The sequence below is a fragment of the Cavia porcellus genome, unplaced genomic scaffold (genome assembly GCF_034190915.1).
Source record: "Cavia porcellus strain 051 isolate PalLab524CR breed Dunkin Hartley unplaced genomic scaffold, mCavPor4.1 scaffold_6, whole genome shotgun sequence".
NCBI lineage: Eukaryota > Metazoa > Chordata > Mammalia > Rodentia > Caviidae > Cavia > Cavia porcellus.
Window position 1 is genome coordinate 75048424 of NW_026947489.1, and position 26604 is coordinate 75075027.

The window sequence follows — 26604 nt, forward strand, 5'->3', positions numbered from 1 at the left end:
TTTTATGTAACTTTTATTTAACTTTTATTTAACTTCTGATCCTCCTCTTCTTTCATATCTTATTCAATTCCATAAGAACCTGATGCCCCATCTCTGCTGCTCTTCACTCTAAAACTTTATATGTATATAGTCATTTATTCACTGAGCTAGTCAGAGAAGCTGTTCAGTCTGTACACTAAACCATTAATGTTAAAATATTGAAACACATCTGTCCCATGTTAGGAAACAGTTATTGTCATGGGCTTGGTTCTGTCTCAACCTCTTCTCTGGGTTTCCCTGGGTCTTTTCCTTAACTATCAAGTAAAACTTTTGTCTGGCACAGTAACAGTTTTAAGAGTCTGAACAAACTGTAAACTAGTATTTACCCTGAATGGTAGGTGTCCCGTTCATGTAAGCCTGGAATCCTGTAGGCACAGATCATGTACCTATTGAGTCACTCCCACCCTTTTGTCAGGCCTGTATTTTGTCCCCTCACTGCTGTGCCCAGAAGTGGCCCATGGAGCCAGGTGACCTGGGGAACAGGACTGAGTTCATCCTTCTTTGCCTGACAGAGAATGTCAGTCTACAATCCTTCCTTTTTGTTGTCTTTTTCTTTGCCTACATAATTACAGTTGGGGGCAACTTCAGTACCTTGGCTACTGTCATAGTGGAGCCCAAACTCCACATCCCCATGTACTACTTCCTGGGGATCCTGTTTCTGCTGGACATGGGGAATATCATGGTCACTGTTCCTCCAATGCTGGTGTGTCTCCTGGCCCACCAGTGCAGAGTTCCCTATGCTGCCCGCTTTCACAGCTCTTCTTTTTCCACCTCTTGGCTGATTGTGGACTGTCACCTCCTGACAGCCATGGCCTATGACTGCTACCTGGCCATCTGCCAGCCCCTCACCTACAGCACCCACATGAGCCGTGAGGTCCAGGGTGCCCTGGTGGGCACCTACTGTGCTGTCTCCTTCATCAATGCTCTGACTCACACTGTGGCTGTCTGTGCTCGACTTCTGTGGCCCAGACGAGATCAACGACTTCCTACTGTGACCTCCCACCACTATTCCAGCTCTCCTGCTCCAGTATCCACCTCAATGGACAGCTGCTGTTTGTGGGGGCCACTTTCATGGGAGTGATCCCCATGATCTTCATCTCATTGTCCTATGCCCACGTCGCTGCTGTGGTACTGTGGATCCGCTTGGTGGAGGGGAGGAGGAAGGCCTCCTTGTGTGGCTCCCACCTCATGGTGGTCTGCATCTTTTATACAACTGGATTCTTCAGTTGTGCGCACCTGGGTTCAGTCTCACTTCAGATAAGGACAAAGGAATTGGGATTCTCAACACTGTCATCAGCCCCATGCTGAACCCCATCATCTACAGTCTCCAGAACACCGATGTGCAGGGCACCTTGAAGAGGGTGTTCCCAAGGAGGAGACCTCCACTGTCAGAAGACTGCGGGTGCCCAAATGCCCCTCCTCCCCAAGGAACCCTGACTTTGTCAAGCTAAAAATCTGGATAAGTGAGGATGAAAACTTCAGGGATTTGGTCCGAATGGAGAAAAATTAGCTAGTATGGATCAGGGTGGAAGATGGTTTGACTGGATTCAAAACAAAGGCTGAAGTTTAGAATAATGAGTGGATGAAAATGCATTAAAGACAGATGAAAGAAATTATAGTTTGGATGAGAGGATGGGAAATGAAACATCCTGTTATTTTTTATGTAATGACCACACATTTGATATACTTAAAATGTTTATAAACAATACAGATAAACTATATTTGTACTCATGTAGGCATCTTGTTTTTTAAGGACTGTATATTAATAATTCTGGGGCTGTGAAGTTAAACTGGGGTTAGAAGTATCCTTGGAACAGATTTTGGGTGCTCTCCGGGCTATCTGGCCAGTTCTCCTTTGGAGCTTGATCATCACATGCTTGTTTCCAAGCCAGTGTTCAGCTTCCACCTAACTCATCCATGGCAGAACATACTTATGCTCTGGTGGGTGACCTGATTGTCATGGCCACTCCACCAAGAGACAGTATTTTATCACATTTTATCAGAGGGATAGTTAAGAAATATCAAGATTTATTTTTATTTTTATGGCACAATACACAGGTTTGCATTGGACATTCTGATGAGCATGTTTGTGTAGGTCATTGGTAGTGTTGGAGAGACTGTCAAGGGAGATGTTGCTTGCGGACTGTCATGACTGACTCCTGGGGCTGAGATTTTACCATGAGGGTCAAAACAGTCCAGAGAGTAATGACCAATATCTTTTTTTTTTTTTTTTGTAAAATAGCACACAGTTTCTCAACTTTATCCTGTCAACCATTTCAGATGTTTCTTGTAAAAGAAGTTAATATTAATGGCATGCTTATTATCAATTTGTGGAGGGCATCAGGCAACCTTAGAATACCTGAGAACTCTAATAGAATGATTTGCATTCAAATTGTATCCGTAGTCATGCCAAAAATTCAGTGAACTCCTGGGTCCTGCTCAGCATTCCATTGAACTCACTTGTATCTACCCTCTTGACTCCTTGCAGATGACAGCTGCCTCTCAGGTAGCTGCCTCCTGTTGAGGTTCCAGTTGTAACCTGCGAGCCCTGTGCTCCTCCTTGGCCCAGGGTAGATTACACTGTCCATTAATAACTGTTACAGATTTTAAAAATTCCCTAAATAGCCTGATAGTAACAGAGTTTAATGAAAAATTTTTAAAAGAAGAAACTTTCTTGGAATGTAGTAAATACAATCATGTATTTATTTGACATTATAGGAAGAAGGTTTCCTGAATACGGCATAAACTGCAACATAATTTCTCCTTTCAAATAAGAAAAATAGCCTTAAGCTAAAAGCGAAAAGTGGTTGTTTCAAAAATTAGAAAGGGTATCTAATAGCAAAAGCAGAGCACAGAGCCCCACAAGAGGAAATCCTATAGCATCCACAGAGAAGGAGAACACTGTAGGGCCATGAGATAACTAATAAATGACTGATCATAAATTATGCAAATGTTCTTATTTTTCTTTAATTCCTTTTCATAAGGAAACAATTTTAACTCTGTCATGCAAATAAGTGGAGAATTTCTAGAGGTCCCACGTGTGGGTCGTTGCTCCCCTGTGGAGGACAATTCAATGGGGAGGGCAGTGGATGTGGAGATTACTTCCTGTCATTACCCATCATCTCCATCACTATTTGAAGTTTTTCACTGCATGCTATATTCTAAAACATTAAAATAAATAAACTGTAAAAAGACTCAGTGTTGAAAGTGTGGGGTGGGGTGGGGTGCATTGACCACAGTGTTTTCATTCCGGTCTTCAGAGGGTCTGCTGTCATCTTTACCTTTGGGAAACATAATATGTAACCCTCCACCCAAACACAAGGACAGTTGTCCACTTGCTAAGGATTCATAGGCCTGGACAGGACATGAAGTAGGCATCCTGTCCTGCCTATTCTGGTGAGTTAAAGGTCTAATAAAAGTGACCCCAACATGAAAAATATATGCCCTAATAAACCTTTTTGCCTCTTCCTGTCTTCTGATCCTGGAAAGTGAGCTCTTAGCCTGCACTCCACACCAGCTTTCATTCTGATACTGTCCACATCACTCCCCTCAGCACTCTGTCACTTCCCTGATTTTATGTTCTTTAGGTAATTCCAGGAAAAGGTGTGATGAATTTCCTTTCAGGCAGATGTGTGACTTCTGTGAACATAGATTCAAGGACTCCTGATATTAAAAGGGACTTTGGGTCCAGCCACCCCGACTTCACATGGTTCATATTCAAAGAAATACATTCCGGATGCTGGCACATCAGTTCTCAGTTCATCTACACACTTTTGCAGGCTGCTGTGATCCATCCGTGAAGTTCAGCAGACGTCATACTGTTCACCATGTGTATCTCCACATGTCGGCTTGGAGGGGCCATACACACATCACAGCACCGCCTTCCGTTCAGAGCACGGCCTGTGCACAGCACACAGAACAATGCTAGTGGGAGAACTATATGCCAGTAGTACTCTGTCATTATTCCGCTAGCACTCACCAGTGTCCTAAAGTACTTAGAAATCTGTGTTCTCATTTGGATTTTGTAACACAGTGGAATGTAGCACAGTGGAATGTCAAACACACTGATAACCAGGGCCTGGATTTGAGTGTAAGAAGGCTGTATTTTATTATATTCATAGATCAAAAGGATACAGACAGACCAAGTGTTTGCCAGAGGTCATGGAGTTAGAAGCGGGGCAGCCTCCAAGTCCCAGTTCCTACTCCAGTGTCTTTGTCTCTCTCCTTAATTCTAGTGAATCACTGCAGAATTTAAAGGAACACAGCAATGCTGACTCCAGGTGCAGTGAGTCTCAGAAATACGAAGAGTGCCAAAGACGAAAAAGAGAACAGGCATTAGCAGGACAGATGGAGATGCCAGTTCCAGCCTTTGCTACTTAACTTACGTGGTTCCTTTAAGCTTCAATTTTTTCACCAACCAAATAAGTCTCTTACAAGAATCTTAAGCTCTTTCTCATTCACCCACGACATGATACTCAGATCCTACAGGAATCCCAAGGGTGGAGGGAAATAAGGGACTGAGGGCAATTAAATGGGCAGACAATAAAGGTGGGAACTGGTGGATGACACAGGAACAAGTCATAGGTACAGTGGATGTCTGACCAGTCATGGCCAGTTCCTGGGTCTTGTTACTGTACAGATGCGACAGATGCCAAAACTGGAAGTGATGGCGCTGGGCCAGATAGAGATGTGAAGGCCTGAGAGATGTCAATAAACAAAACAAAAGAGGGAACTCTGGAAATAGTCATCGAATGTCAGCCAGAAAACAATTAGCTTTGGTGTCAGAGTTAGGTTTGCTTGATCTAGGGAAATCACGAATGAGGTCCCTAACAGGTTTCAGGCTGTTATTTAGCAGTGGTGTTTTAGAGGTGGTGTCCAAGCTAAAATATAAGGAAGGACAAATACAAAATCTAGAATTTTCTACATGACAGAGAGTGAGAGAGAAATACAGCTAAAATGCTGAATTACATTAGCCACTTAAGTGAAGTCAGCATCCGATGAGGAGTTGGGAAAGCTGGGTTCTGAGCCAAACTACTCCTTGCTGCCCAGGTAACCTTAAGTAAAAGTGGGAGTTGTGGACCTCCAAATTCTCATGCATGAAACGGGACTCATAATGTGTACTTGAAGTGATTATTCTGAGGATTGAACAACTTGAGCTACAGAATTATGGATATCATGTGAACTCCACTGGGCTTTGAAAGGAAGGAATTATCACATTTCTAGAATTCGTGCTGTCTCTCTAATCCTTATCACAGCAAGGATTAATCCTACCCTACCGCCATGATACCCATTCCAGCCCTCCTGTCCAGAACTGTGACCTTTCTTCTCCCTTGGATGGCCTGTCCATGAGTGAACTAGTGAGATGATTGGAACTATAGAAGCCAGCGTATCTTTCCCTGCACTGGGAGAAGTATGATTAATCTCCTGGGTCCCAAACTCTTCATATAATTTGATGTGTCAGGTGGAAGAAACTAATTGATAAATGTTCAGCTCTGTGGGGCCTCAGGAGGCACTGATCCAGCAACTATTTCCACGGAGACTGCCAGGGCCAGGATTGGGGACTAAAGTCGTTATGAGTTCCACAATCAGAAGCCTCTAATTAACTCCCAAATGAGAGTGTGAGATAACTCGTCCTGCAGGGGTTGAGGGAGGCCTGGGGGTTTGGGGATTGTCTTATGTATGTCTGCTAATAAGGCAGGGAGAAGGGAAACCTGGGAGACTTACTTCTCTTTGGTCTTTAGTCTGAAGGGGACTGGGACCTTAGAGAGTGGAGGGGCCCAATTAGCAATGGGTGGTGTCAGCACTGTCCTTGGCAAGACTCATTAGCCATGTTGTGAGTGTTGGGAAGACTGTTAGGAGAAAGCCAGAGCATGGGCAGCTGTCCAACACACAGCCGGCTCCTAGTCTTTTTGTGTGGTTGTGGGCATTGCATTCTTCCTCCCTCCTTGGCTCCCCAGAACTCTGCTGTTCTCTCATTCTTCTTCCTGTCCTAGCAGTTTATTTTTAATTTTCACATTAATAAATGCATCTGCTTCATATTTCTTTTTTTTTTTTTTTTTTTTTGTCTTTTTCCTTTTTATCAGTACCGGGGATCGAACTCACCACTGCCTGCTTGCAAGGCAGGTGCTTATGCTGTTGAGCTAAATCCCCAGCCCCAGCTTCATAGTTTTCAATGCCTATGTAATTTTGTACCTGCTCAATGATTTCTTTAACCAACCTCTTATCTTACCCCACTGTTAGTTTGCAGTTTTCCACTGCCTTTGCGTAACTTTTTCCAAGAAATTTTCAACACATTTATGAATTTGAGAATGTATCAGTTAAATACGTGGTACTGTCTGATTCATTGTAAGACCATTTCCTTAATGTTAAGCAGTCCTAGATCTGCGATTAACAAATCTTTACAATGTGACGCATGAAGCGCTGGTTCCCTTATTGTTTTAGTTTGCATTTCCTGATGAGTAAGGTCTGAGTTTTCTTCTTATAATACTGCAGAACTGTGTTTAGTTATAGGAGAGGGAAATATTTTTCCTATTACATTTCTCTCCCTTTAATTCTGATGTTGTTCTTTATGACCAGGTCTAATGTAGTCAAGTATAGAAATATTTATGTGATGCCTTCTGTCTTTGCTTCACACTTGAAATTCCTTTCTTCAAGTTTAAAAAGCTGCTTTCTTTAATGACATTATTTTTTACATCTTATTTTTTGTAATATTTTTTAATCCCAAATATCTTTCTCACAAAAATTTCTTTTAATATACTATATGAAAGAGGAACACAAATTTATGGTTTTGGCACACTACACCTCCTGCCCTATGATTGTGCATAATAATTTGAAGTGATTTGCTTATCAGATATTAAATATGTATTTACACTTCTTTCTGCTTGGACCCTTGTGTTCCGCTGCTCCATTCTGCATGGGTTCCACAGCTTCTCAATCACTGCAGTTTTGTGGTTGTACTCACAGCTCATGACCAAAAGGCTTCCTCACGACTCTCTCCTTCCAAATAGTCTTAAATAACTGTACGTGCTTTTCTCTTCTAGCTTAATTATACGGTTATTGAACCATGGGGTTTTCTTCCACTGAGACCTGACTTAGATTATGTTAAATTTATAGGTTGATCTAGAGACAACTGACAACTTACAATATAGTATCTTTCTTGATGGGGACATGGGATAGTGTATCTACTCCAATCCTATTTCTAGAGAAAGTAGGCTTTCCAAAACTTGAGCATCCACCTTTTATGAAGTTTATTTGTCAATATGTTGGAGGGGTTCTTTTCACTATTGTGAAGTGGAAATTTTAATGAGTTGTACATATCTTAGTGGCTTTAACATATAGTGCTAAATTATCTAACAAAAAAAGTTGACAAATTTGTCTCCAGCAAATCTTTGTACTTTATACCATATCGTAATGTATTTATTTTAAGTTATCACTAACTTGTAAGGCAGTAATATATAATCATATTATATGTTAAGTATAATTTTACCTTATTTCTCTGCTTACTGAAAAAGCTGAGTATTTCCTATTAACCATGTTTGAATCTTTGTTTTTCATAACTTGCCTTTTATTTTCTCTGCTTATTTATCTGTCATGATCTCAGTTTCTTTATTTTCTTTCTGTGTATTTCTTTACATGATGATATTAACCTTTACCTGTTTTCTGCAAATACTTCTCGAGGTTCATTGTTTGCTTTTTTAACTTTAATGAATTTTCCACGTGTTTTAAAAATATTACATGGTCAAGTCATGGGTCTTTTTTTCCTTTTGTGTCGTCTTCTATTCTGATGTAATGTGCCTAAATTAATCCTGCCTTTATTTTGATACATCTTATAGCATATATGTATCTAAGAGGATTTTCCCAATTGGACAATTACTTCAACTCTACTTATTGGATATTTTACTCTCTACCTCACAACCCACTGATTTGTGATAAGGAATATATGCAGATATGACATTTTTATAAATCCAAACATGAGTTTATGATCTTCCATTTCATAAACAGTCCATTCCTGCATCCGTGTGACTTCCTTATTGTCACATAACGACAACAACCGCTCACGTACGTCTATTTATTTTTTCCAGTTTATTTAGAGTAAAATCCCTGGCTTCTCTTAATCTCCAGTTTATCATAAGCACCAGAGGGGCAAAGTCATAACAAGCTTTAAAGCATCACTGTGACCTCTCCACTCAGATTTCCTCATGGAATTCCTTTCATGTCTGGCAATCAACCCCTTTGCCTATTCCTGCTGATGTATCAGAGCCCATCAGTGGAAAACTGTAGAACTGTCCTTGCTAATGCTAGAAGGATGTCATGCTTGCATTCAATGTTTTGTGACATGAATACTGAACTAAAGAAACATTACTAGGCTTGATCCTTGGTATTTGTTAACTAAATGCAGCAGGTGATGTTGGGTATATTCTAAAACTAAACAACTGGCAGTAGTACAGTGGTTTTTAGTGAAAAGTAATAATTGTATTATATTTTTAAACACTTTAATCTATATCTACTGAACAGAGAATACATGCAAAAGCGATTCCATTTACTGACGTGAATATCAGAAAAACAGCAATTTTCACATATAATTTGAGAAAGCATTAAAACTGTGTTCATATAACCATCTGCATCCTGAAGGCATGTGCATCCTGAAGAAGTATACCTACTGATGTCTATGAGAGACCATAGAATTTCAAATGAGCTAACATAGTGTATTCAATGTGAAGACTAAAGTCATTAGCAACAGCCAAGGGAGCCTGATGTACAATTATTAATTGAAAAAGCTATTAAACAGTCCATTACAGATATTTCAGTAAATTTAGTCTGGGGACCCCATTTGGTGCTGAGTTTAAGGTGTGATTTTATCTCTTCCCCTTCTAGACCAGAGTCCTCTATAGGCACAGCAGTTTCTATATTATTTGTCTAAACTTTCTGAGAACCCAGCACACAGTAGCGATCAGCGTATTTTCTGGGTGAGCAAATTCTGTGTCCTCCTCAGCCCCATCCTAACTTCAGACACCTTCTTCTCAGGAAGGCCAGTCACTGCATCCTTCTGACTGTCCTGCATCCTAGGGAAGATAATGATGTAAACAATCAGAACCCTGAGCCAGCTGTGTTCATGGGTTCTGTTCCCTGTGTCTAGTTCCACTCCTCTTTCCATCTCCAAATCCCAGCTAGATGTTTAGGTGCAAGCAGCAAAGCCAGTTCTCCTTGTATGATAATACATTGTAAAGGCAATGAAAATTTGACCTACTGGCCAAAATAGAGTCAGTGTGTCCTACTTAGTGGCAGTATGGCGGAGTATCCTACTCAGTGACACACTTTAGACAAGTCTAAGATTTATGTATGTTTTTTTTGGTATGATTTCACTTTAGGAAACATATTTATAAAAACGAATGAAGGTTCCGTCTGTCTTATAATAGCCTGTCACAAGGAGCCCCAAGACATAAATTTAGAAATTCAAGTTCTGTGTTACGGAAATGGGATGAAGGAAGAGTTTGAAGGGAGAAGGTTCTGGAGTTGTCAGCACTCTGTAGGACACTGGGATGCTCTTCTGTTCCAAGTTTGCTCAGAATGGTGTTGCTTGTCTCCGTTCCATAGCCGTGTCTAATTTCACTGTGTTCTTTCTCTCCCTGAAGTGGCTCATATGCTTGAGCAGAAGATAGGCCCATTTACAGTCAAGGCATTTATTGGTTCAACTATTTAGGGCCTTTGTACTCTAAGGTATAAAATTGATATTCCAGTAATAAGAACTAAGGAGTAATAAAACCCAAAATGTGTAAATTTTGTTGTAAAAAAGAGAGGGGAAAAAAGTGCTCTAAGGGATACAACTGCAAGTGTGTTTAGGGGTGTTAAATAGCTGACCATATTAATGTTTTTGGTTGGATCATTGAACACAACTGTTTGCAGTCTATTTGTTTGAATGTTCACTTTGTATGCTTTAATACGGTGACTTGAGCAACTATCTCTAAGATGATAATGTGTAATCTATTAACTGGTGATTTCTTACTTTTTTCTGTAGTTCTGTATTACTTGTACCCTTACACCGCTTTGATTTTTTTTCTCTTTTTCCTTTTAAATAAAAATTTTAAAAAGTTGATATTCCACAAAATGCACCAAGCGTCTTCTAGCTATGAGTAAGCTAGCTTTGGGGTTATGAGACTCCAGGCCCTGGGCTGCTCTCTGGAGCTCTCTCACCTCGACAACACTCTCACATATTGCTGAGTGACATCATTCAGACACAAAAGATGGAGAGTTGAAGAGAAAGACATTTTGAATGAGGGCCAAAATTTCAGACTCTAAATAATGAAAGTTTCCTAAGGAATATAAAGTGGAAGGCAGGGAGAAATCAGGATAATAATTTTACCTATTTTTTCTGGGACTAATGACAAATCCTAATTCAAAGCATAACATGAAAATAGAAATAGATCACGCCAAGGCAATCGTGAAATTTCAAGTCACCAAAGGTGAAAGAATAGTCCTCTGGCTTCTGCAGTAGTTGTAGGGGAGAAGGAAAGAATTCACATTCAGAGGACGAGGCTCCATGGACTTCCACCTCTTATTACAGCAGGCAAGGTGACTGGACTGAGTCTTCCCCTGAGAACAATTATAAAGGAAGGACAAGGTTCTCTTGCATGTATTTTACTGGTATATGTTTGTGAAATATAATAACTGCATTCATCTTGGGAACTGGTGCATATACAGCTCACATCTTAATCAGTTTCACCTTCCCATCCTGCCCATCTCTTCCCCTCTCCCTCACCCCCAAATCCCTTTCTCATCTCCAGAAACTCCACCTCTACTATTTCATGTCTTTCTTTATGAAATTTTTTGAGTTAATGTAAAAAGAAACACAATTAGAACAATAGTTATTCTAACCCAACAAAATCTGTGACAATAAGAAAATGTATATTTCCACATTTTATTTCTTAAGTTATGCTCCCTCCTTTTAAAATTAGTATTATGGGTTATACCTAGGTGTCTCCCCAAAACTCCTTGGGGTCATTGACTGGGCTTTTCTGAGGTTGCTGGATCTAGGGTGTTCGATGCTGAGGTAAGTGTGTGATGCTGGGATTAGGGGTGCCCCACTCTGGGTGTGGGTGCCTCAGTCAGTAGGTTTGCAGCCCAGATGAAATATAAAGGGACAGCTGCTGCCTCTTCACTGCTGCCTGCTGCTCCCTGCCTGCTGCCTGCCCTGCCCTGGTGTGGACTCCTTCTCCCCTGTAGTGCTGCTCTGCTGCTTGACTATGGACTGAACCCTCTACAAACTGAGCTGAAATAAACCTTCCCTCCTTCACCTTTGGGAGTCAAATATTTTGTTTTATCATGATAGAAGTAAGACAATTATTATCTGGTTGCTATACGTGATAAATACACTCACCATGAGGAACTGGCACAATGTATATTGCATCTTCATCTTTTCCCTCCCTGCCCCTCTTAGTTTCCAAATCCCTTTCCCATTCTTCCAAAGACTCAAGTCCTATATTCATTGATTCTTTGCATTTTTGTCTCAATCTCTTTAATTTCTTCTGTGATTTCTACAATTTCTTTTTCTTCTATTAGTTTCAAATGTGGCTTGTTCTTGTTTTTCTAGTATGAAGAGATACATCATTAAGTTATTTATTTTGGACTATTCAATTTGTTGTATGAATGGATTCCAGTTATAGCTTCCGTTCTTAGAATTGCTTACATTGTGTCTCATAGGCTTTAGTACATTGTGCTTCCATTGTCATTTGATTCTAGGAAAATTTTTGAATGCCTGAATTTTTTTGTGATCCATTGATTTTTTTCAATAGTGCATCATTTACTTTCTACATTTTATGTAGTTTCTATGACCTTTTTGATGTTTATTTCTAGCTTCATTCTGCTGTGATCTGAGAGTATGCAGGAGATAAACTTTTTGTATTTATTTAAGCATGCTTCATAGGCTGAGGCATGATTTTTAGGAAAAATTCTACAAGCTGCTGAGAATAATGTGTATTCTGCTATTGTCAGATGAAACACTGATCTTAACAGAAGATATCTGTTAAGTCCACTTGCTCAGTGATGTGGATTAACTCTGGTGTTTTTCTGTTGAGTTTTTGCCTGATTGGCCTGCCTAACCATGAGAGTGGAGTACTGATGAGCTTCATTGTGACTGCATGATGCCTGTCTATTCTTCTATGTCTAGTAATTTTGTGTGTGCTGACATCAGGTACATGCTTGTTTGCAACTATTATCCCTTCCTGTTGAATTATTCCCTTTATGAGAATGTTGAGGCCATCTTAGTGTGTTGAGCAGTTTTGGATTGAAATCTGCTGAGTCTGAGGATAATACTGCCATTTCTGCTTGTTCTGAGGCTCCAGTTGAATGGAGTAATGTAACACTTCAGTCTGCATATTTACAGTTATAATAGGATGTGTACTGTAAGCAATAATTGGTGGTTGGTATTGGGCTTTTTAAAAGTCAATTTACCAGACTATGTCTTTAACTGGAAAGTAGAGAAAATTGGCCTTGAGTGTTACTATAATAAGGAATTTATTGGACCCTATCATTGCATTATATTTCCAACGATAATGGTTTTATGTTTTCCCTTCTGTTTATGCTTACAGTTAGATGTACACTTCTCTGTTGTTACTGATGGCCTCCCTCTCTCTGTCTAGAGTTCCCTTGAGTATTTTCTTCACTGCTGGTTTAGTGGTCATGTACTTCTCTCAGATTTCTTTATTGTGGAAATTTTTTTACTCCTCTATCAATTTTGATGGCTAATTTTGCAGAATATGGAGTGGCAACCTATTTCTTTTAGTGTCTGCAAAACTTCACTGCAAGATCTGCTGGCCTTCAAGTTTTGTGCTGAGAAACCTGCAGGTGTTCTTTTAGGGTTGCTGCTACAGTCTATGTGTTTGTTTTCTCTAAAATCCTTTTTGGGGTTCTACATGGCTCTTTTGTTTGAAGTGAGTCTCAAAATAGCTCACAGGCCTACATATTAAAACAGAAATACTAAATATTCTGAAACATAGCATAGGGGAACCCTTAAAGACATTGGCGTAGGCAAAGATTTTATGAACAAAATACCTGTCTACAGGAAATAGTACAAAGTATGAACAACTTGGATCTCATCTTATTAAAAAGCTTTGGTACAGCAAGAGAAACCACCAACAGAATGCAGAGACAAGACACAGTGTGGAAAATAATTTTTGCCAGCTTTCCTTAGACAAAGAACTAATGTCTGGACTACACAAAGAACTCAAAAAAATCATATGCCTCATCTTAAAAGACCCAATCGAAAGCAGGCAGTTGAAATGAATAGACCATACTCTTATGCTTTGACCTGCACTGTTTTGTTGTTATGCCCTCTTTTATCTGTCTCCTTTTTTAAAACTTATTTACTTTTTTAGTTTTTCTTTTTAATTAAGGGAAAAATAAAAAAAATAGCAGGACATACGATTATAGTAACCCACTTTGATTTCCTATTAACTTGATTTGAAACCCTGTATAGCCCTCACCATCTTGCTTTGACTGATTTTCCTCTATTCTGCTTTGCTTGATAGTACCAAGTTCGAAAGTATAGGCAACAACTGTGAAGACAATAAGATTCATTATGACGCCCATTCTGGTTGACTATTATCTTCTTTTGAAGTCTTGTAATGTCTCCAACGTTTTGGTTTTATTCTTTGTTTTGTTTAATTTTATTATAACTGATGATATAGGCAATTCTTCTTAAGATAGCAAGAGGCAGTATGGTAACCATTGTTGATCACCTTGTATTTTGTTTTTACATTATCTATTATGTTCATCCTTTTGATTTGACTGATACTGTTCTGTTATGTCACATTTGGTTTTACTCTCTTCAAAAAAAAGTAATAAGAACTGTGGGAGTAATAAAACCCAAAATGTGCAATTGTCATAGAAAAGAAAGGAAAAGAAAGTGCTCTAAAGAATATAACTGCATATATATTTAAGTGTATAAGATAGATAACCATATTACTGAGTTTTGCTGGATCATTGAACAAAACTGTTTCCAGTCTCACTGTTTGAAAGTCCACTTTATATGCTTTAATTTTGTAGCCTGAACAACTATTTTTAAGATGAGAATATGTAATCTATTAACTAGTGATTTCCTATTGTTTATTTTTTTCTGAAATTCTGTATAACTTGTACCCTATTTCTGTTTATTTTTTTTACTCTTAAAAAAAAAAGAAATGAATAGACCATTGTCAGGTGAAGAAGCAGAAACAGCAAATAAGTATTTTTTTTATTTTAAAGAGGGTAAAAAAACCCCCACAACAAAACAGCAAAAAGCAGATTATAAGAAAGCAATGTAAGTGACTGATTTCAAAGCAAGACCATAGGAGAGCAACAGTGGCTACCATAATGTCTCTGGTTTTCTTCTATATAGTTGTCTATATCTTCACACACAATGAATTCATACAAAAATAGTATAAAACTGATCAAAGCAGAGTAATAAAAGCATTACAGGTCTTCAAAACCAGACAATAGGAAAATTAGCAATGGCTGCCATAATATCTCTTGTTCTCTTTAAGTTAGCTCTCCATACCTTCATGTATGTTGAAATTAAATAATACAAAACACACTAAAACCACTCTAAACAAAGAATAAAATCATAACTAGATTTCACAGCATGATAATAGGAAATTTGCAATGGATACCATAATGTTTCTTTTTCTTCAAAGTAACTGTTCATTTCCTCACGCATAATACAATAAATTCTCGTAAACTGCTTAGGAGAAGTTCTAGGTACATATATAAGTCTTTACATGTACATCTATCCTTTCTGTATTTCAGGGCAAAAAACAAAAGAAAACAAATTACTAGGAAAATATGAAACAAAAAAGACAAATAAATAACAATAACAAGGATTCCAGAACAACAACAATATAGACTTTCAAAACAGGGTGGTAGGAATGTAAGTAAGATTGTTATTTTACATAGTGATCTTCAAAAGAGTTCCTCAGATCACCAGACACTAACATGTAAAATTTGTTCCAGTCCTACGAATGTTATTAACTCTTTTGTCCAAAGAACTTATAGAATTTGTAGCAAACCATTTTAGCTATCCTAAGTGTGTTTATACAAATTTAGGTATTTTTCTTTTCCTTTCCTTTTCCTTTTTCCTCCTTTTCACTGAGATATTCTTTTTTCCCCTGTGAGCAAATTCTTTTCTTTTTAAAATTTTATTTAAGGAGAAAAAGGAAAAAAAAAACAGAAAAAGGGTACAAGTAATACAAAATTTAAAAAATAAACAGTAAGAAATCACTAATTAATAGATTACATATTCTCATCTTAGAAATAGTTGTTCAAGTTAAAAAATTAAAGCCTATAAAGTGGACTTTCAAACAGTGAGACTGCACACAGTTTTGTTCAATGATCCAACAAAACTCTGTAATATGGTTATCTATTTTATACACTTAAGCATATATGCAGTTATAACCTTTAGAGCACTTTCTTTTCTTTTCTTTTGTACAATGACAATTACACATTTTGGGTTGTATTACTCCCACAGTTTTTATTACTGGTTTTGAAGAGAGTAAAACCAAATGTGACATATCAGAACAGAGTCAGTCAAATCAAAAGGATGGACATAATAGATAATGTAAAAACAAAATACAAAGTGATCAACAATGGTTACCATACTGCCTCTTGCTATCTTAAGAAGAATTGCCTATATCATCAGTTATAATAAAATTGAACAAAACAGTAAAGAATAAAACCAAAACGATGGAGACATTACAAGACTTCAAAAGAAGATAATAGTCAACCAGAATGGGCGTCATAATGAATCTTATTGTCTTCACAGTTGTTGCCAATACTTTTGAACTTGGTACTATCAAGCTAAGCAGATATTCTGATAGGGGAAAATCAGTCAAAACAAGATGGCGAGGGCAATACAGAGTTTCAAATCAAGCTAATAAGAAATCAAAGTAGATTACTATAATGTATCCTGCTATTTTTTATTTATTTTTGCCTTGATTAAAAAGATAAAAATTAAAAAGTAAGTAATTAAAAAAAGGAGATTGAGATAAAAGAGAGCATAACAACAAAACAGCGCAGGTCAAAACATAACCATTTAAGCAAAATAGTGTTTCACCACAAGATATCCTGACATAACAGTAGTTACCATAGTGTCTCTTTCCTTGAAATCTTTGAGTATAACTTCGTATACTGTAGCACCAAACATCCAGACAATGTAAAATCACTCAAGAGAATGACAGTGTTACAGGGTATTTAGAGCCAACTAACAGAAAATGAACAATGGTTTCTGTATAATCTCCTTGTCTATAAAAGTTTTTGCTTATATTATAATAAGCACATATAATAAAATCCAATAAGATACAACCTGTAAAGACCGATGGAGACAGAAGAATAAAAGCTTGATGGGATTTCAAAACAAGATGATACTAAATCAGCACTAGCTATTATGATGTCTTTTTTTCTCCAAAATAGCTGTTCCTACCATCCAATCTTCTCTGCCTCATTTCTGTTGAGCTCTTTTTCTGTCCTTAGTTGTCAGTTTGTCTTCTTCATTTTGTTTTCTGCTCCATTCATTGTGGCCTCCCTGCCACTATGTCTGGATTCTTTGTATTTTTCTTTTTTAGAATATCCTGCAGTATTCTCTGTAAAGCTGAATTGGTGGTTGAAAATTCCCCTAGTTCCTCTTTATCATGGAAGCACCTTGTTTTTCCATCAATTTCCAGGGACAGTTGTACAGGATATATCAATCTTGGCTGGAGGTTATTATCTTTCAAAGCTTGAATTATTTCCCTCCATGCTCTTCGTGATTTGATGGTTTGTGCCGAGAAGTCTGCTTTAATTCTAATGGGTATTCCCTTGTAAGTGATCTGTTTCTTGTCTCTGACAGCTTTTAATATTCTGTTCCTATATTGGATTTCTGGAATTTTGATTTTATGCCTGGGTGTAGCTCTGTTTGGGTTGTAGGTGGCTGGGGTCCTGTATGCCTCATACATCTGAGTATCTTTACCTTTTGATAAATTAGGGAAATTCTCTTGGATTATTTCTGTGAATAGCTTTTGTAGTCCATTTGTTTGTGTCCCTACTTCTTCTTTTATGTTTTTAATTCTTAAGTTATAGATCTTCTTATCATCTTCTAGTCTTTGTATGATTGCTGTTTGTTTTTTTGTTATTTTTAAGAAGTTTTTCATTTCATGCTCCCAATTACAAATCTGCCCTCCGGTTCAGATAATCTATCCTTAGTTTCTTTCAAGATGTATGCCAGTTTTCGATAGAGTTTTTAGTTACCTGGTAATCTCTTTGAACCTGCTTCACATATTCTATGTTTTCTCTATTTTCTCCTTCGAACAATTCTCCCCTTTTTTTCTGTTCTTCCATTCCACCATCTGTTTTTTCTTGGGCAGTGCTTAGCATTTCTCTAACTATTCTACTTATATCTTGCTTTAGGTCATTAATAACTTCATTTTTGAACTGGTCTGTGAGGCTCTGGAGATACCACTTTATGTCTATTTGTGCCATTTCTGATATTGCATGTTTCTCAGGATTGGAGGCCGAGGACCCTTTTTTGTTTCTCCCTCTTCCCATATTTTTTGTTCCTTCCACACAAGTGCATATAGGAGGCCCATTTTCTTTCTTTGTGGGTTACAGTTTGTTTGAATTGCGCTGGCTAGGTGTTCCCACCCACTGCAGTGTACTAGGGAGATACAGACCTGGGCAGCCTATGCTTGACCCACCCCTCCAGGTCAACCTACCTAAGGCTTCACTGCTAGGGTACACCTCCAGGTGCTGGGACCTGGTTTGGGCTAGCCTACTGGGTCTTAATTCAGTGGTGACACCCAGGCCAGGCACTCCCCACTTGTCCCGCTTGAGAGGGGAATGTGTGACTAAGGATTCTGCAGCATCCTGTTCCTGCTAGTCTGCCAGGTTCCAGTATGTCCTTTGCTGAAGCCTCCTACTCTATGGAATGGTCCCCGATCTGCTCACTCACCACAGGTTAATGCAGAGCTCCCAGCCAGTCCTGCTCTCAACTCCATTCGCCGCTTTCCACTCTCAGAGCTTTCGTGTCTCTCTCCTTGCTGTGCCTATTGGGATGTAGCAGTGGCTGCAGGAAATTCAAATTGTGGCTTCTAGTGGCGTGGGCTCCAGCTTCTGCGCTGAGATCTTGTCTGTTCCTGTTATAGCACCAGGATTGGGTTTCCAGTTGGTTTCTCTTAGTTTAGTTCATTCCTGGGTTGGCAGGGTATATCTCCCCTTGCTTAGGACTTCTTGCCCCGCACCATTCCTGCATTTTAAGTGGGGTATCTCAGAGAGCCTCCATAGCTGCTGCTATCTGCCATGTTCTCCCAGAAGTCCCCCTTTGAGCATATTCTTACCCTTTCACCGTATTTTTTGAGGATTTTGTATCTTACATTCTCTTACCATTTCTTACACTACAGAGATGATACATTTACACATGTGAGTTTGATTTATTTCACTTATGAGTATGGTCTCAAGTTGCATTCATTTACTTATAAAAATCTCAATGTGATCATTATTTATAGCTGAGTAGTACTCTATTGTATAAAAATACCATATCTTTTTTTACATTCCTCAGTTCACGGGCACTTAGGTTGTTTCCAAGATCTGGCCATTACAAATTGTGCTGCTATAAACATGGGTGCACACATATCACTGTGGTATGATGTTTTCAGTTCTTCTGGTAATATGCCCAAAGGTGGAATAGCTGGGTCAAATGGGACTTCCAATTCCAGCTTTTTGAGGAATCTCTAGACTGACCTCCACAGTGGTTCACTAGTCTAAACTCCCACAAACAGTGCAGGAGAGTTCCTTTTCCCCTACAGCCTATCCAGCATTTGTTGTTGGTAGTTTTCTTGATCCTGGTCATTCTTCCTGGAGTGAGATGGAATCTCAGTGTTGTTTTAATTTACATTTTTCTAATGACTAATAATAATGAACATTTTTCCATATATTTATTTACCATTTGTATTTCTTCATCTGACAAGTGTGTATTCATCACAGATGCCCATTTTTGGATTGGGTCTTTGAATTTCAAGGGTCTGATTTTTTTAATTCTTTATATATTGTAGACAAAGGTCCTTTGTCTGAGGGACCATTCACTAAGACTTTTTTTTCCCAATTTGTGGGTTTTCTTTTCACTATGCTGGAGATTTCTTTCACCATGCAGAAATGCATTAATAAGATGTAATCCCAGTTATTGATTCTGTGAAGTACTTCCCATAAGGTTTGATTCTTGTACATGAATTCTCTACCTACCTGTATGTCTTCAAGATTTCCACTTACTTTGTCTTCCAAAGATTGTGCTTCTGTTTTTAATATATAGATCATTGGTCCATTTTGACTTTATTTTAGTACATGGTGATAGGCATGGGTTTAATTTTAGTTTTCAGCATATGGAGAGCCAATTTTTCCAGTATCATTTATTAAAGAGACTGTTGTTCTTCCAGTGAATGTGTTTGATTACACTATGAAAGATAAGGTGGCTGAATGTGTTAGTATTTGTTGCTATGTCTTCTAATGAATTTCATTGATCTTTAGGTCTGTTTTTATATGAGTGCCATGCTGATTTTATCACAGTATTTTTGTAGTAAAACTTTAAGTCATGGATCGTGATGCTTCCTGCCTTGCCTTTGTTGCCTAGAATTGCCTTTGCCATTTTAGGTCTCTTCTGGTTCCAGATGAATTTTAGAAGTCATTTTTCTAGATCTGTGAAGTATGCTAGTATTTTGATTGGGATTGCATAAAACTGAGTAATGATTTTGGGAGAATGGCCATTTTCTCAATATTTGTTCTTGTCCATGAACAAGGAATGTCTTTTTATTTTCTGAGGTCCTCTTCAATTTCTCTTCTCAGGGTATTTTAATTTTCCCTGAACAGGCTTTTTTACTTCTTTTGTTAGGTTGATTCCTAAGTATTCATTTTTTTGGATAAGTATTTCATTTTTTTGGATGCTATTGTGAAGGGTGTGGCTTCTATTATTTCTCTCTCTTGGTGATTTTGTTATTAGAATATAGGAGTGTTATTGATTTTTGAGTGTTGATTTTTAAAAATTTTATTTTAAAGAGGGTAAAATTAAGCACAACAAGACAGAACACAAAAAAGAAATATAAAAGACAGAAATTTCAAAGCAAGACAACTAGAGAGCTTTGCTATCTGTCATATTGTCTCTTGTTTTCTTCCAAATAGTCGTCCATATCTTCACATACAGTGAATTCATATAAAACAACATAGTATAAAACTGATCTGAATAGGATGATGAAGGCATTTTAGGTCTTCAAGAAAAGACAATAGGGAAGTCAACAATGGCTGTCATAATGTCTCTCATTGTCTTCATGTATGTGGACATTAAACAAAACAGGCTAAAATTACTCTGAACAAAGAATAATAGTATTGCTGGATTTCACATCATGACGCCATGGAATCAGCACTGGGTACTGTAGTGTCTCTTTTTCTTCAAAGTAGTTCATTTCATCATGCATTATATAATCAGTTCTTGCAAACTATTTAGAAGTTCTATGCATGCATGAATCTCTGCATGTATATCTATCCTTTCTATATTAGAGGGAAAACAAAACAAAGCAAGACAAAACAAAACAAATTCCTATAAAAATATGAAATGAAAAAGCCATATAGAACTGCAATATAAGGTGATCTACAATGATTACTATGATGTTTCTTGTTCTCTTCAATAGAATTGTCTATATCATCAGACATAGTATATAATTGAATATAGCAGTACACAACAATATCAAGAAACACAAAACATTGGAGCCATTGTAAGACTTCAAAAGCGGGTAATAATCAAATCAGAGTGGGTATCTTAGTGACTCTTGTCATCTTCAGTGTAGTTGTCTATACTCTCAGATTTAATACTATCAATCATCACAGATTCAGATAAAATCAGTCAATATAAAACAGCAATCTAACAAGCAAGATTCAAATAAAATCAGTCATAATAAGACAGTTCAAGTTATACAAGGCTTCAGATTAAGTTAATAGGAAATTAAGGATGATTACCATACTATATTCTGCTATTTTTAGGATACCTGTCTATTCACTCAAATCTAGTACAAGTAGACAAACTGGAATAGAATATAATTCACCTAGAGTGGTGAGAATGTGGATTTTAAATACTGATACACTATTAGCAATATCCTCTGCCTTCCTTTTTTAGACAATTCCTTTCCTTTCACTCCTACATGGTGCACTGCACATTTTGGGTCCCACCAGCTCCCTCAGTTTTTAGCTTGGAGGGGCAACCCACTATCTACCTAGGTGATTCTGAATCTTCTCACTCCTGGACTTATCTCAGGTTATATTCCTTTACCTACAAAAGCCTCAAGGTTTTCCTTCATTATAGCTAAGCAGTTCTCTATTGCACATAAGTATCCTGTCTTTCCAACCTATCTGCAGATGCTGGTTGAGTTGCCCCTATTTCTCTCTGGTACCCTGTCACATAGAGCATCGTTTTCTCATATAAGATTTTTGGTCCATACGTTCTCTTTCAGGTTAATTATATTCCCTATACAGAGCATCTTGATGTACTCGACCTTCTGATCTACTCTGCCTGTGTTTCTTTTTGTTAGTGTATCAAGGCCATCTATGTTAGCGATTATAGCCAACCATCTCTGCCTCATTTCTGCTGTTATTTTTCTTCCATTGGTTGTCTACTTTTCTCCTTCATTACGCTGTCTGCCCATTGAGGCCTCTCTGCCACTGTTCCTGAAATCCTGGTATTTTTTTTTTCTCTCTCTAGAATGTCCTTCAGTATTTTTTGTAGGTTTGGATTGTTGGTCACTAATTCCCCCAGTTCCTCTTTGTCATAGATTCCTGCAGTTCCTCTTTATTTCTCCATTAATTTTGAGCAACAGTTTTTTTTTTTGGTACCAGGGATTGAACTCACAACCTTGCCAGGCAGGTGCTTATATCACTGAGCTAAATCCCCAGCCCTTGAGAGGCAGTTTTGTAGGGTACAATAATGGGTTGTCAGTTATTTTCTTTTAGGGTTTGGAATACTTTGCTCCAAGCTCTTCTTGATTTGATGGTTTGTGTCAAGAAGTCTGTTGTGATTTAATGGGTTTTCCTAAAGGAAATCTGGAAAGGAAAGGTGATCTGTTTCTTTTTTCTGACTGCTTTTAATGTTATTTTCTTGTGGTGAATCTCTAGGATCTTGATTAGTATATGTCTGGGTGTAGCTCTGTTTTGGCTGTAGATGGCTGGAGTTCTGTATGCCTCATAAATCTGAATATCATTTCCTTTTCCTATGCTTTGGAAGTTTTCCTTAATTATTTCTGTGAGTAGCCTTTGTGTTTCCTTTGTGTTTACCCCTGATTCTTCACTCACATTTTTTATTCTTAAGTTATAGATCCTCTTGTCGTCTTCTAGCCTTTGTATTGTTACTGTCTATTTTCTTGACATTTTAAAGAAATCTTTCCTTTTGCAATCAGACATTGTAAGTCTATCTTCAAGTTTTGATAATCTATCTCTAGTTTCCATCAGGCAATTTTTCCAGCTTTTGATGGAGTTTTTAATTTTCTGGTAATCTCTTCAAATCTGTTTCATGTATTCTAGTTTTTCTTTATATTCTTCATGAAACATTTCTCTCCTTTTTTGTGTTCTTTCATTCTTCCATCTGTGTCTTCTTGAGGGGTGCTTAGTATTTCTTTTATTAATCTTCTTATATCTTGCCTTACTTGAATTAATATTTTAGTTTTGAGTTTGTCTGTGATGTCTCTTTATGTCAAGTGATGCTGTGTCTGATATTGCATGTTTGCTGCTCTCAGTCTCTTCTGTATTTACCTTTCCTGGATGAATATTCACTGGGTTGGGGGCTGGGAGCTTTTCCTTATTTCTTTCTCTTGTCATGTTTTTGGTTTCTTCCATACAGATGTATAATGGAGGGCCCAGCCCCTTTCCTTGTTGGTTATGGTTCTTCTGAAGTGCACTGGCTAGGGATTTCTGCCCTCTCCAGTTTGCTGTTGGTCATTGAGGTGCAATCAGGGGTAGTGTATGCTTGTCCTCCCCTCTGAGCCAGTCAACCAGCATAGGCCTTCACCATGTTAGTGGTGGGGACAATTTCATTGCTGGTTACTGGGTTCCAGCCAGGAGCATGACTCAGCCCAAGCAGATTCCACCAATCTGCTCTGGGCAGGGAGCAACCAACTGAAGTCACTGCTGTTCCTTATTCATGCCTGTCCTGTCCAATTCCAATATGTTGTCCAGTTGGTCACCTGTTTCCTGGGGGAAGGTCTTATTCTGAGCACTCACCATGGGTTAGTGCAGGTCTCCATGCCAGTTCTGTCCTCCATTGGGCTTGCCAACCCCCAATTTTAGTGCAGTGGTGGCTCTGGTTGCAAGTGCACCATGATTGTAAGTCTGGGTGGCTCCAGCAAGAGTGCCCATGGCTGCAAATATCAGTGGCTCTGATGGCAGCGCCATGACTGCATGTTTGATCAGCTCCTTTCCATTTAGTTTCTTCCTGAGTTGAGAGGATCCATCTCCCTCCATCTGGTCCTCCCCAGAATGCTCCATTTTGGCATCTGAGCTGTTTCTCTCAGGGAGGCTCTGTATTTTGCTGCTTACTGATCCACCATCTTTAGCTCCACCTCTGAGTGTTTACTTTATATCCAGCTAATTTACTGAATTTATTTATTATACCTAGAAGTCTTTCAATGGAGTTTTGGGGATATTCTATGCACAGTATCGTCATCTGCAAATAATGATAATTTAACTTTTTCTTTTCCTATCCTTACTTTTATTTCTCTCTCATATCTAATCACTCTGGCAAGTATTTCCAGCACTATCTTGAATAGGAATGGTGATAACGGACATCCTTGTCTTGTGCCTGATTTTAAGGTAAAGGCTTTCAGTTTTTGGCCATTTAATATTATCCTGGCTGTTGGTTTGTCATAGATGAGTTTTATTATATTGAGGTAAAAACCATCTATTCCAATTTTCTATAAGGTTCTTACCATTAAGGAGTGTTGTACCTTATCAGAAGTTTTTTCTGCTTCTATAAAAATGATTGTTGGGCGCAGGCGCTCAACATACCATACCCCACCCGGGACTAAGGACCACGCCAGCTTCCGCAATGCGCTACGTCCCTCTTTAAATTAGCCAACCCGTGTGCACTTCGTGCTCACTCCGTACTCTGTGGCAACTCCTGATTGGCCACAGCTGGATATAGTGGCCAGAGCCTGCGTCCCATTCCCGCCCTGCTTCCTCGTGGCAGCCTGTGATTGGTCACGGCCAAATATATAAACCAGAGCCCGCGTGAATAAAGCAGTAGTTAACTGTTGTTCACAAGAGCGTCTCCTGTCTCCTGTTTCATTGGGCCTGCGCTGGTCAACTGGTGGCCCGTACGGGGAGCACTGAGACCCTCTCTCCGACAGTATGGGGAACGAACCTCTCTCTCCGACGGAACAGAGACGTTAACAGGTAAAACCGTCAAGCGCCGATAGCGGGGGCTACTCGGCGGGCGGAGGCTGACAGGTTAAACTGCTCAACGTTGGTAGCGGGGGCTACGCAACAGGCAGCGGGGGCTGCGGGGCCGGATGGCAGGGGCTATCGGGCAACCTTGGGCGGATGCGTTGCAAGGGTCGAGGAACTCGTAAAGAGAGTTCCCGGTACCTTAAAGAGGCAGGTTTTGGGGGCGCCGTAAAGGGGCGTGGGGACTAAGCTGTCCCTGTTACAAAAAAAAAAAAAAAAAAAAAAAAAAAAAAAGGGAAAAAGAAAAAAAAATAAAAAATAAAAAGAAACTCTTGAAATTCCGGTTAACATGGGTAACACGGCTACTCAGCCACTGTCAGTCGCCTTAAGCAAACTTACTGAGAGAAAAGGGATTACAAATGAAATGAGAACAAATTCAAAACTTCCTCGATCAGGTCAATAAGGTAGCACCTTGGTTTGGTCCCACGGGGTCTGTTACCATCCCCAGCTGGGATAAATTAGGGAGAGATCTTGACTTTGCAGCAGAAAATGGCCTCCTGGAGCTAGGAGTCAGACCCCTTTGGGCAGTAGTGAGAAGCTGTCTCGCAGACACCTCTTGTCATGACCATATAAGGGCTAGCGCCATGGCGCTTGATTACCATCAGGCAGAATCCTCCCGCGAGCAATCTCGTGAGCCCAGTGCCGCAGGTGAGGTGACCTCACCCAACCCAGAAACAGAGGCCTCGTCAGATAATGAGGGGGAGGAAGAAGAAGTATACAAAATGGCGGATGCAGACACCACCGAAAGAGGGGAAGTCACACACACGCAGTCGAGAGGGCCCTACTGTGAGGCCATAAATGAGCTGCAACGCAGGATTTCTCAGAGTAAATGCGTCAGTGAAAGCGAGTACGAGATCCCAGGGCCGCCCCGTATAAGACCTATGGCTCTACCTCCCGACCTGCCAGATTATCATGCTTACCCAAGACCCTGCCATCAGCTATGTAGCTGTCCGCAACGGGTCCAGACGTCCCCTGGGACATTCCAGGAAGACCTTTGGCATCAAGTCAAAAGAGAGGACCCAGGAGGCCTGGGCCATTTTCTCTAGGCTTTTCCGGTTACTGTAGATGCTCAGGGAAACAGAGCCCACCTGCCTATAGATATAAAGGCGATAAAGCATCTTAAGGAGGCCAGCACCATGTACGGTGTTAACGGGGCGTATACCCTGTCCCTAGTAGAAGCCCTGGCAGGAAATGCCATGACACCTGCTGATTGGGCCAGTTTGTGCAAGGCAGTGCTCAGCCCAGGCCAATATCTTGATTGGAAAGCTTGGAATGTTGAACTTGCCACAGAACAGGCCCAAGCTAATGCCCGGAACAATCAGGTCGCCTGGAACACGGATATGTTATTAGGACAAGGGCAGTATCTCAATAACCAGCTGATATTTCCACAAGAAGTGTATGCACAGATAAATAGAATAGCCATACAAGCATGGAAACGGGTCTCGGCTAGGGGAGAAGTCTCAGGCCACTTGACAAAAATTTTGCAGGGCCCGAGCGAGGCTTTTTCAGATTTTGTGGCCCGCATGATGGAGGCGGCAGGGAGAATTTTTGGGGACGCTGAGACAGCCATGCCGCTCATTAAGCAGCTCATTTTTGAGCAATGTACTAAAGAATGTCACTCTGCCATTAGTCCATACAAAAATAGGCCTCTTGAGGTATGGATGAAACTCTGTCGGGAGATCGGGGGGCCATTAACCAACTCAGGTTTGGCAGCCATGTTAATGAAGCTAACTAAAGAAGGTCAGGGAGGCAGAGTGGCGCCACAAAATGGTGCCCGCCCGAAAGAAGGCTGCTTCAAATGCGGCAGACAGGGACACATAAAAAGAGACTGTCCATCTTGGGGACTCAGAAGAGAACAACCCCCCCCCCGAAGACCGAAAGTGCCCCAGATGTAAAAAGGGAAATCACTCCACCTCGGAGTGCCGCTCCACCTTTGATGTAAATGGGCTGCCCCTCACGGGTAAGGGCCGTAACCCAGAGAGGCCAAAAAATGGGATTGGGGGGCCCCCTGGGGGGTGGGCCCCTGATTCTACCCAGCCAGAGAGTATATGGTAGACCAGACACTGCCAATGACGCCAACATGGGCAGGTCAGAACC

General features: G+C 39.5%; 1 protein-coding gene and 1 pseudogene across 1 annotated transcript; both read left to right on the forward strand.

Annotated features, from left to right (window-relative positions):
• The first annotated feature begins 496 nt into the window (after nt 1–496).
• On the forward strand, nt 497–1490 carry LOC100732661 (olfactory receptor 3A10-like; annotated as a pseudogene).
• Nucleotides 1491–25577: 24087 nt separating this feature from the next.
• On the forward strand, nt 25578–26402 carry LOC134476321 (igE-binding protein-like). Its single transcript, XM_063249748.1, has one exon. The coding sequence runs from the start codon at nt 25644–25646 to the stop codon at nt 26400–26402; it is 759 nt and encodes a 252-aa protein (XP_063105818.1). The 5' UTR covers nt 25578–25643.
• The last annotated feature ends 202 nt before the right edge of the window (nt 26403–26604 follow it).